Source organism: Lactuca saligna, chromosome 8, assembly GCF_052625555.1.
Source record: "Lactuca saligna cultivar CGN05327 chromosome 8, ASM5262555v1, whole genome shotgun sequence".
Lineage (NCBI taxonomy): Eukaryota > Viridiplantae > Streptophyta > Magnoliopsida > Asterales > Asteraceae > Lactuca > Lactuca saligna.
This window is the reverse complement of record NC_136424.1, coordinates 70,939,392-70,950,888: the sequence shown is the minus strand read 5'-3', so window position 1 is coordinate 70,950,888 and position 11,497 is coordinate 70,939,392. Positions and strand designations below refer to the sequence as shown.

At 31.9% G+C, this 11,497-nt stretch overlaps 3 protein-coding genes across 3 annotated transcripts; 1 reads left to right on the top strand and 2 right to left on the bottom strand.

Moving 5' to 3' along the window:
* The first annotated feature begins 982 nt into the window (after positions 1–982).
* On the top strand, positions 983–4,542 carry LOC145011206 (transcription factor EMB1444-like). The gene is made up of 11 exons (XM_078969869.1): positions 983–1,738; positions 2,023–2,136; positions 2,243–2,327; positions 2,421–2,462; positions 2,579–2,638; positions 2,745–2,852; positions 3,014–3,523; positions 3,620–3,721; positions 3,828–3,941; positions 4,024–4,149; positions 4,244–4,542. The coding sequence occupies exons 1-11, from the start codon at positions 1,629–1,631 to the stop codon at positions 4,322–4,324; spliced, it is 1,452 nt and encodes a 483-aa protein (XP_078825995.1). The 5' UTR covers positions 983–1,628; the 3' UTR covers positions 4,325–4,542.
* A 1,528-nt stretch (positions 4,543–6,070) lies between these two features.
* LOC145008315 (uncharacterized) lies at positions 6,071–7,579 on the bottom strand. The gene is made up of 2 exons (XM_078966934.1): positions 7,441–7,579; positions 6,071–6,436 (listed from the first exon to the last, which is right to left on the bottom strand). Exon 2 carries the CDS (start codon positions 6,426–6,428, stop codon positions 6,252–6,254), a length of 177 nt encoding a protein of 58 aa, XP_078823060.1. The 5' UTR covers positions 6,429–6,436; positions 7,441–7,579; the 3' UTR covers positions 6,071–6,251.
* Positions 7,580–9,316: 1,737 nt separating this feature from the next.
* On the bottom strand, positions 9,317–11,117 carry LOC145008117 (uncharacterized). Its single transcript, XM_078966734.1, has 5 exons — positions 10,876–11,117; positions 10,197–10,311; positions 9,898–9,987; positions 9,700–9,798; positions 9,317–9,624 (listed from the first exon to the last, which is right to left on the bottom strand). The coding sequence occupies exons 1-5, from the start codon at positions 10,941–10,943 to the stop codon at positions 9,526–9,528; spliced, it is 471 nt and encodes a 156-aa protein (XP_078822860.1). The 5' UTR covers positions 10,944–11,117; the 3' UTR covers positions 9,317–9,525.
* Positions 11,118–11,497: the final 380 nt, after the last annotated feature.

Here is an 11,497-nt window from a genome sequence, read left to right as displayed (position 1 = left end):
TTGTTCATTAAGTACTTGTACACCGTAAGCGATTTCCAGTACCTACGGTTTTCTATTGATTTTTTATTTCAATACCTACGATTTGAGATACCATAGTTTATACAAAGCATACGTACAGTTATTTCAATACCTACGGTTTCATTAACAAAAATGAAGAAAAAAAATTATACTAAACGTCCAAATTGTAGACAACTTAGGAAACAGTAGGCATTTTTTTCATGGTTATTTTTGGCAATTTGCAAAAATTTTGCTATTAATTGAGAAGTAATTAGGAATTTTGGCTACATTAATCATTGTTACGTTTGCTTATAACTTAATATTTTTATATAAACTATTGTATGTAAAAATACTAAATAAAGACTTTTATATATATATATATATATATATATATATATATATATATATATATATATATATATATATATATATATAAACTAATCCAAACAATTAAAAAAACTTACTAACTTGTAATATTTTATGATCATATAAACTATTACAAACACTTTCATTAAAAACTCGTTTAGTCGTATATAAACTAATAATCACTTTTGATTTTATCAAAAAGTGTTTATCAAGTAAAATAAGGAATCCTAAACAGCCTAAATGGTTAACAAATATATTGTATAATTTATTATTGAAATATTAAAGTTAACGTTCTGAAATCAATCAAGTCAAAATAAACCCCCAAATCTTGACTTGGCTAATTCTCTTTTTTGTGATACGAATCACAAAGTAATTTCAAACTTATTGTATTTTAAATTGACCGAAAAAACATACAATAACATATATCATTGATTATACATCAATAGTTATCATGAAACATAATGACAAGATAGCAATGGGGTTGGGTTGTGTTTTGTTGGTGTTATAGCTTTTAGCTATAAGAATCATTGGTGTTCTGTTCGCCATATCAAATTGGGCTATATCTATAAAAAGCTAACCATAACTCCCAAAAATGATATGGACCAATTAGCAAAGATGGTTTTCACTTATAGTGCCAATTTAGCAACTCTTTAAAGTAGAGGGCTGTGGGTTGTAACATTTGCCATAGAAAATAAAGCCGCCCTCCTATAAACAGAAGTTTGAAAGATGAGAAAACCCACAAACTGAAACACACACCTTTTTCTTTGTCTCTGTGAAGTTGTTTCTTTTACTGAAATTAAAGCAAACTTTCATGAAAAGCTTCCATTTTTATGTTATTTTCATCCATGTCGTCTGATATTAGTTAAAATAGAAAAACACCCATCAAAGATTTCTTGGTGATTGATTGATTGATTGATTACATTGAATTGGGTTCAAGATTCTTGGAAGTTGATGTTGAAGTTGCTGAATTGTTTTATAATCTCTTCAAATATTGATATTTTGGAAGGTGATCTTGCAGATTTGGTGTTGAATTAGTGAGTTAGGGTTAGGGTTTGGAGTGATTTGGGGAGAAGATGGGATTGGGTAGCCTTCTTCCTCCCACAGTTGGGCCACCGATAAAACGGCGTGCAGGGCTTCGGAGGAAACAGGCAGGTAGAGGTTCTTACAGGGGTAGTTAGAATCCGCAAAGGGGTAAAAAAGTCAATTTAGTTTGTGTTGGGGGGTAGGGGTCTTTAGTGTACATTAACATAGTGAGGAAGAAGAAGATGATGATGATGATGGGTGGTGTGGAATTACACCAAGAGCTGAAGAATCTGTGTGTTAACAGTGACTGGAAGTATGCTGCTTTTTGGAAACTCAACCATGGAGATCAAACGTAAGATTGTTTCTTCTACTTTAGTGTTATATTTTTGTCAAATTTTGATTTGAAATATGTACAATTGTATATAGTATTTTGCTTAGATTTGGATTTTTCTCAAAAATAATGGCTCTCCAAAAGTCAATCAGTATCAATCATAGGCTCTCCGACCTTGTAGTTCAATATTCTAAACTTCTGTTAAATACCTAAAACACCCTTCAATCTTACTTTTCTGCAAGAAGATGGGCAAATACGTAATTTTAGCTGAAAAACTTACCAATTTGTGAAAAAAAAAATTGTAGGATTTTGACATGCGAAGATGTGTATTGCAACAAGGACGACGACAGTTATGCGGATAATCTTGTTGAATTAGAAATCTTAAAGATGTCTTATAGCGTATATTCCATTGGAGAAGGGTAAGTTAGTAAATATTATATTTACGCATACATTGTATCACTATCATTTATTAATCATATTCATAAACCATAATACGTTTATTTTTGTACTTTCTTTGTTGGGCAGAATCATCGGGCAGGTTGCAGCTACAGGTAAACATGTATGGAAATCCGGGCATCAACTTGTCAACAGCCCGAATTCTTTAGACAGGGTGAGAAATAACTCGGATTTTTAACGTATTTTAACCTTTTATGTAGACCATAAAAAGTTGTGACTTAATATAAAAATTTGTGTTAATTTTCAGCATTTTGATGAATGGAAAACTCAGTTTACATCCGGGATCAGGGTACGTCACATATAAAAATCAGCTATGGTAATTAAAAATAAAGCAATATATTTTGCAACAAAGATTTAATGGAGTTGATTAAATGATATGTGTTTGGGTGTTTTTGTGTTATGTAGACTTTTGCTGTGATGGCTGTTGCTCCATTTGGGGTCATACAACTTGGCTCTTTAAAAACTGTAAGTCAACTTCAATCTCACCTCACTGTGTATTTATTTTCTTAGAAAAAAAAAAAAAAAAAAAAAAGTCGCATTATATTCATATTGTGTTATTTCAAATGCACAGATGGCTGAGGATTTGAAGCTCATGAACCATATTAAAGAGATCTTTTCCTTTTCCCACCTACAAACTTCTTTAACAGTGTCTACATCTACTGATTCTTCTCCTTGTGTGGTATATCATTCTTTCTCTAATCTCCCCCTAATATTATTATAGTGTTGTTTCTTTTTCACTTAACACAATGAGGCTTTCCTTTCCTCATTAAGTCCTTTTTTACAAATGTGTTGCAACTTGCAAACATCATTTCTTATACCATGTAATCTTTTTCCTTCCAGACAGAATTATCTACAAACTCAGAGCACGTAAACAACCACAATAGAAGTATAACAATGAACAACAGATGGAATATGTCCGATTTCATCTGCAATGATCAAAATCAAAACCTATTCATGTCCACAACTTCTGAAACCAAAACCGAAGAGTCACTCAAGTTTCCTGCTGGATGCGAGTTATACGAAGCACTGGGACCCACATTTTGTAAGCAGAAACATAGTTTCAATTGGGACATGGTGACAACAACAACCGAGACTCTAACTGTTGACAAGATGCCTGAAGAAACAAGCAGTAGCAAAATATCTGCCTCTCAACATCTTTTGGAAGCAGTTGTTGCTAAAGGCAAATCAACCAGTGGTTCAGGTTGTTACTCAATTGACATGGAAGCAAAGGGGTCACATGAACAGGTGGTTAAGGTTGGGAAAAAACGAGCCAGACCTCGGCCTAGAGATAGACAGATGATTCAAGATCGTGTTAAGGAACTCAGGAAGCTTGTTCCTAATGGATCAAAGGTAATACTCTTGCTGTTGTTCACTTGTAAAATACTCTTGTCTGGTTTTTCCTTCGTTAAGATTTGAGTTGAGAAGAGTAATTTGTGTTTGTTGCAGTGTAGTATTGATTCGCTTTTGGAAGAAACAATAAAGCATATGCTTTTCATGCAATGTGTCACCAAGCGTACTTGTAAAATCAACAAATCTGCTGACTTCGAGGTGATTGTTTGAATACTACGTGTTATGTTATGCCGTGGTTCAAAACTTCAAATTCTGATTCCGGTTCCGGTCTTTAGAATGTTGATTGGAATTTGTGATTCTGCAGTTGGTTGGAAAGGAAAGGCAGGGTTCGAGTTGGGCGATGGAAGTAGGGAATGACGTGAAACTGTGTCCGATAATTGTGGAAAATATTGGTGTTGATGGGCAAATGCTGATAGAGGTACAAAAAGCAATAAAAACCCTGAAATGTTTTTTTTTTTTTTTTCCTAATGTTTTGTCGACATTTTGTTTTGTATATGCAGATGATGTGCGATGAATGTGTTGATTTTCTTGAGATGACAGAAGCAATTAGGAGCTTGGGTTTGACCATTTTAAAAGGTGTGACTGATGTCTATGGCGAAAAAACCCGGATGTGTTTTGTTGTTGAGGTACATCCATTCCTGACCCAAGGCTTGCTTGGACTTTTTTGTTAAAAAAAAAAGTCAAGGGACTAATGTTGTGAATATTATGTTTTTTTTATAGTGCGAGAATAACAGAAACATACATCGGGTGGATATATTATGGTCACTGCTTCAGATATTGAATATGAAGACGAGCACCTGAGTCTTGATCATCTTCATAGAGTGTTTGATAGCTATGAATTTTGACTCTGTTTCTGGGAAATTTTTGTTCTTTTTATTGTTATTTATGCAAAGATTGGTTGCTGGAAATGAGTGAAGATTGCTTCTTTTTCCTCTTTTGTTTGTTGTGGATTTGTAAACTTAACTTATGATTGATTATTGTGTGGTTTGGGAATATAAAGTTTTACAGATTTTGTTGAATGTGTAAACTTAACCTATGATCGATTGATGTTGCACTTCCTGATCTGTAAGCCTTTCTCCTAAAGACCACTACTTGCCTTTCAAAGTGTAAAAAGTTCTCTTAATCACTTGTTATTGTTATATTGGTTTTGAGTTGTGGGTAATGAGAAATAGAAATTAGGGTTTAAAGATACTTATTAAGGGAAGACAATGATATTGCTTAGTGATGTAATGAACATGGACTACATGACCTAATTCAAGGGAATCTCCCTCTCTCACAACCACAAGGTTTGAGCCAATACAAATGTATCAAATATCAAAATCCCTCTGCCCTTTTTATTCGACCACTACCCTATATAAGACCGGACAGAGCCGGGAGCGGGACCTTTCCCGCTCCGATGAACACCGCACCGGCGGTGCGGGAAGGCGAGCGCGGGGAAGGAGGTGGGGGTGGGGTTGTCGCGTTCTCACTCCTCCGATTGGTTGTTTATTTATTTATTTGTTTGTTCCAACGGCTCTCTCTCTCTCTCTCTCTCTCTATATATATATATATATATATATATATATATATATATATATATATATATATATATATATATATATATATATATATATATATTCCTATTCTCTCACTATAGATACCACAACACCCAACATTTTTTTAACCCATATCTTACTCTCTTCAAAAAATATTAATCAAAATGTCATCATCCGATTTGACGGCTCAAGAGGAGGCTAAGTTTATCGGTTCCGTCATGACGAAAACAGTTGCATACTTTTAAAACCGACAAGGCGAAACATTACGTGCACGATCTAAACCAAGAAACCCGCAGTTGCATTGAAATCACAAAACCGGACACGATCATCTTATAGAAGACTACAATAGTATAGGGCAAATAGAAGAGAAATATACAATCGCAAATTCATCATGCCTTTCGTACTAATTTGGTAGAGCACGTTTATAGGGTTCATATTCAGCCGCCAATAAGTATTATCACGATGATTTGTTTAACGAATCAGACGAGGATACTGATATGTTCTTTGAGAACGAAGATTCCGATGACGAAAGTGACGTTTAGGAAAATGATGAAGACACTAAGGTCAATGACAATGATTCTGAGTGATTTATTTTGGTTTTTTTAATTAGGATATTAATTATATTTTCTATGTTGTGGGTTGTTTGATTTTTTGTTTGTGTGTTTTTTTTTTAATTTTTTAACTTTCTACTTATTTAAATATTAAATTTAATGTAATTTTTATTTTAATTAATGAAATGTTTTTTATTTTTAATTAATTTTTATGTTTATTATTAATTTAAAAATTATAAATCATAAAAAAAGAACTACTTTTATTTAAAAAAAAAAAACAAATACCTATTCCTTGGTTTAGGTGAAGGAAAGGGTGATGTGGCCCACAAAAAATGAGAGGAGTTTCCCACCTACACCCTCCGGTCTAATGATAAACGCTATCCACCATAATAAACCAGCCCTCCAAAGCCTTGGAATGAGAACATAAATGAAAAGAAAAGACTAGTAGTATAAAAGATGGATAAATCAACAGAACAAATTTCTATCACAGATTAAAGTACTCAAGAGTGTTACAGGAAACATAAAGAAGCCACATACAAAGCATACTTCTTGTTATGGAATGACAAAGAAGTTTCAACAGTAAGATGGGATATGAAAAGGGAAGGGTGTTTTCTGAAACTTATCATCTATTAAAGCTTTTAACTACTTCATCTTGGCTTCAGTGAAGAGGACATGGCGATTAACACGAGGATCATACTTTCGGAATTCAAGCTTTGTCTGTATCTTCCTCGGGTTCTTCTTCTTAACATAGAAGAAACCTGTCCCTGCAGCAGAAACTAGGCGTATGAAAATAGTGGCACTTTTTTTCTTCTCCCCCATTTTTTAATCTGCAAACACACCACACAAGAGAACATCAATCAAACAAATTGAAACCAATTTTGCAAATGGATCACAAGGCTAATATGTATCAAGGCATCACATAAGTTCATAAAAAACACAGTAGCATACAATTCAGTTAAAAATCTACTGTCATTCTTATTTCTAACATGTAACACAGTCATAAAACAGTCAAAGAGCACGAAATTGGAGGAGATAAATTCATAAGACAGAAAACGACAATTTTTTGAATCTATTAACTTTTGTAATCCCTCTCCCATTCTTAATTCTATGTTTGATCCACAATACAGAAAAGTGTTGAGTAATCAGTAATCAATCCATGGCTGTTCTTCACCTTGCCTTCATGAAGCTTGTCATTTTGATATGGTATAAAGCAGCTCTGATATCTTTAAAGAGATTAACCATGCATATGGATATGGTTGTTATTTATGTATATTTTTAATACCGTTTTTTATTAGTATATATGATTTGAGAACGATGAATTGAACGTGGAAATGCAGACATCTAACATTCTCTCAAAATATGGCAACTTGATTTTTTTCTTTTTGTTAATCTCCAAAACCATAAACATTGTTTTACAAGCGAAGCAAAGAACTAAACCAGATATTCGAGAAAGAACTTTGAACAAACCAACTTATTAATAACGCTACAAATTTAAAGGAATTTTTATGACCTAAAATACGTGCAGATAGAAAAGCTTTTAACAACGATTATGAAAATGTAAACATAGAAACCCTAATTGGAAACTTAGAGCTCTCACTCTTATAATTAAAAAACATAAACAGACCATCATGTTCTTCTCCTCCATTATCCATATCAAAAATCAGAAAAACTTATAAGTTATAAAAATCGCATATTATAATAAAAGAGTAACAGACAATCAGGTTCTTCTTCTCCATCATGCATATCAAAAATCGTATTCAAACAGAAATAGAAACACTGTGAATGAGCCCTAATCGTGAAAGAAATCGAAAATAAAAGTTCAAATCCGAACCTTAATGGAGATGTCGGCGTCTGGTGTGGCCGGAGATGGAGACGGCGTCTGGGAGTGTTGGGTTTTTGGATTGTGTAGGCGCAGGATTGAGGAATCAGTAACCCGATTTTCTGAGATTAAATTACAAATACTCCTTATTTGGTAAATGTTTTTATAATACACACCCTTTTGGTAAAATAACTAACAGTTTTAGCCCTTGTCTTGGGTTTATTCAATATATTTATATGTTATTTGTTAAGTTTTCAATTCAACTTCTTTAGATCTTTAAAGGAATAATTTTATTCAAACTTATCCAAGAATAACATAGACACAAAGTATAAGCATGTTTAACTAATCCATGAATAACCCCATATAAGGCTATATATAAACCGAACGTTCAACAAACCGTTCGTGAACCGTTCGGTGGTAAGTTCGTTTATTTAATAAATGAATGAACATGAACATTAATTTTCGTTCATTTAGTTAAACGTATGAATATGAACAATGGTCTAGTTCGTTCATTTATCTCCATGAACGTTCATTCATGTTGTCGTTTATATTCGCTCGTTTAAAGTTATTTATGTTCATATATATTCAATTGTCTTTTATTATATTATTATATTATATGTTCATATGTGTTCAATTATGTTTGTTTGTATTTGTTCGTTAGCAAGTTAACGAACATAAAACAAACGAACGTGAAAAATGTAATTTTTTAAACGAACGGACATGAATAAGAAAACTCGTTCGTTTATCCATTTGTATTTGTTCATTTGTTTGGTTAACTAAAACGAAAAAATATGAACAAACATTTATTCATATTCGTTTGGTTCGTTTACAACTCTTACCCCCCCCCCCCCCCCCCCCCACACACACACACACACACACAAAAAAAAACACACACACATGCATATATATATATATATATATATATATATATATATATATATATATATATATATATGTTGAAAGTGATTGTGTCATTAGTATTAACATCAAATAATTGTTCTAATTATGTACTAAAAATATTTTTTAAAAAATTAGGTTGCATAAAATTACTATGTCATTCGCATTAACTATAAATAATAATTTCTATACTAAAATGATTTAAAATTATAACTAATTTAAACGATGTAATAAAATAAGCAGCTATTGCAATCACATTACTCAATTGTGAATAACACTATATTATTCTCAATTTAGTATTACCTTGTAATTATCGTTATAATTCATTAATTTAAATTTTACTTATTTGAAATTTCAATCATTGTCCGTAAGGTAATGTAATATAATTATAAATATTATGTTATTATTAATTATTATTATTGGTAATTAATTTTAGAGTCACTTATTATTATTACAAAGTAATAAAAGACCATTTATACACAAAGATTTTATAACCACTTATTATTATTATTATTATTATTCATTATAAAACACTTATTGTTGATTATTATTGTTAACTAATACGATGAAAGAAAAATGACATATATCATAATAGATATATTTAGATAAACTTTTAAAGGTCTTTTGTAATTTTTCCCGGTACCATTATGAGTAGCCGGTTGTTGAAAAAATGTTCTTTTGCCCACACTCTGAAATTTTCTTAGGTTCATACAGATACTTATGATACAGGATTTTGCTGTAAGTAACTCGCAAAACATTTGTAAGCTTTTAATTTTATACCATATGATTACATGTATATTCAAAAAATTCCAAAGGAGCCGATTCCAACCATGAACACCCATGCTTTATAATTAACTGTCATTTTAGTCCTTCAACAACTAAATATAGTTCTTCTACTAATATCTTTCGATTATGTTGTTATTAACTTTAGCCAATGTAATGGAATTATAGTTTCTTAACATTAAGAAAACGTTTTACTTGCAACAGTACACAGACAAACAGATATGAAATATCTCAAGTCACCATACAATACTATCAGTCGAAGAGTTAATTTGATACATCAATGAATAATCAACCTGATATTAAAAGGGTATCAAGTTTAAATAAGAAAAAATGAACCCCAACTAATGTAGTCCCTATAAAAAAAATTACAAATACAAATAGACAAGATTAAGGGATTCTTATGTATCTAAGGAGTGATTAGCCTGTTTTTGTCTTGGGAACCTTTCTTTGTTGACGCAATGATATCGAGTGTTTCATTCCTATGAAATATAATAAAGCTCCAAGCAAAGCCATATTCTGTTTCCAAAATTAAACCATTATAAATTAAAAAGCACAAATTTCATTGCTAAAATGGGAATCAAGCTAACCAACCTGTGTGAATTTAGTAAAAAGTTGACCGAATTCTGCGTCTTCAACATCATAGTTGTAGAAATCATACAATATAGGTGTAAAAACAAGCTGATGCAGAACCTGTGGATGATATATCAAAGAAACTTAAGAATTAATTACATTCAATATATACAGGTGACATTAGTTAATGAAATTATATATGGTTAATTAATTAATTACCAGCAAAATGGCACCAGCATAGCTACCAAATATGAAGCCAACTCCACCAAAGCCTTTAAGAACAATCACTGCTGCAACTACATGTTTTGTCTGTTCAAGTTCAACACAAACCAAATTAACTTTGGAATATATATAAAATACCTAGTGTTAACTTTAAGTTTCCATCTTGTGAATCTTAGTATTATGAATGTAAATGAATATGCAATTAATGGGTGTTGAGTATTGAAGGAAAAAGCAACTTTAACATCTCATGGATAAATGCATAACATAATCAAGGACAAAGACAGAGAGATGCTTACATCAATTTCAGGAATTTGTATGCCGGCTTTAGAAGCAATCAATTTAGTGAACACATCAAGTTTCGGTTCAAGAACCTTTACAGCTGGCCCTCCATCTGTTCCATATTCATGATACCTAAAAAGATGAAGCCATATACATATCACAATTGCAAAATCTAATTTTATTTAAGAAAATTGATCAGCGACAAATAATTTTCTTTTTGCATTTTGCAACAATGTGATGGTTGGATATGGTTTAATCACCTATTCAACATAATTTTCCATCTAAATCCCAAAATCTAGCACATTATTTCTCCATTTTCTTCGGTTTAAGTACGCATCGCAACTCCAGTTTATTAGGAAAACTGAAGCTACAGCATATGTAACAGCAGTAAACGAGAGAATTAAAGTAATTAAGCAGTTACTAAGCTAGAAGTCAATATGAATTAGATCTGTTCTACGCGTCCTTTTTGCGTTAACTCAACATCGTAAACCAGCTCAACTCAATTAGCCATTTAAATGTCAAAATCTAGCACATTATTTCTCCATAGAACACCGATTTATTAAGTGAATTTCAGAGAATAATAAAATTGAATAGAAAAGCATATTAAGCAGGAGAAGAAACTAATGAAGCAATTAACAAGCTTATAGTTGATATGAAACAGATCTGTGGGAAAAAAAAAGAGATCAAAGTATATACAGTTGATAAGCAGATAGTATGAAGAGAGAAGCAAAGAGAAGTCTCCCGGCGAACAGGATGAACCCCATTTGGCTTGGATCAAACCCTAAATTAAGCTCCAAGATTTGATGAATCTGAGGTGAGGGATTTATCTACCAAACTTATTATTATCGTTGTGAAAGTCGCGGTGATCGTGGTAGTCATCGACGTCAATGACAAGTCAGATGGATAGCGAGAGGGCGAGAGAAAGAAACGGATGAAATGTCTTAAAACTGAATTTTCCGTTAATCTCCGTTAATCGTTAGGTATGACAACAATAATGAAAGTATACGCCGGATCCACGTTTTTTGGGAAATTTTAGCCAATGTTTTATTTATTTTTTATTAAACTATAAACTTTGATTTATGTGTTTTTCAAAAAAATGTGATTCTTAGTTTAAATTTTGGGTAAATTACATGAATAATCCTTATGGTTTGGGGTAATATGCGTGCTTGGTCCCTAATATATATATATATATATATATATATATATATATATATATATATATATTTGACTCGAACGGTCCCTAGAATATATTTTTGTTGCACTGGATCCAAAGCTTTAAGGTTTTGCATGTTCACATAGTATGTTCTTTTGCTCAAAA

Coding starts and splice junctions, on each gene's coding strand:
- LOC145011206 (XM_078969869.1), top strand. CDS start 1,629: ATGATGATGATGATGGGTGGTGTGGAATTACACCAAGAGCTGAAGAAT. Junction 3,942..4,023: donor ATGGGCAAATGCTGATAGAG/GTACAAAAAGCA, acceptor TTGTATATGCAG/ATGATGTGCGATGAATGTGT. Junction 4,150..4,243: donor GGATGTGTTTTGTTGTTGAG/GTACATCCATTC, acceptor TTTTTTTTATAG/TGCGAGAATAACAGAAACAT.
- LOC145008315 (XM_078966934.1), bottom strand. CDS start 6,428: ATGGGGGAGAAGAAAAAAAGTGCCACTATTTTCATACGCCTAGTTTCT.
- LOC145008117 (XM_078966734.1), bottom strand. CDS start 10,943: ATGGGGTTCATCCTGTTCGCCGGGAGACTTCTCTTTGCTTCTCTCTTC. Junction 9,799..9,897: donor ATGCTGGTGCCATTTTGCTG/GTAATTAATTAA, acceptor TATCATCCACAG/GTTCTGCATCAGCTTGTTTT. Junction 9,625..9,699: donor TTTTTACTAAATTCACACAG/GTTGGTTAGCTT, acceptor TTTTGGAAACAG/AATATGGCTTTGCTTGGAGC.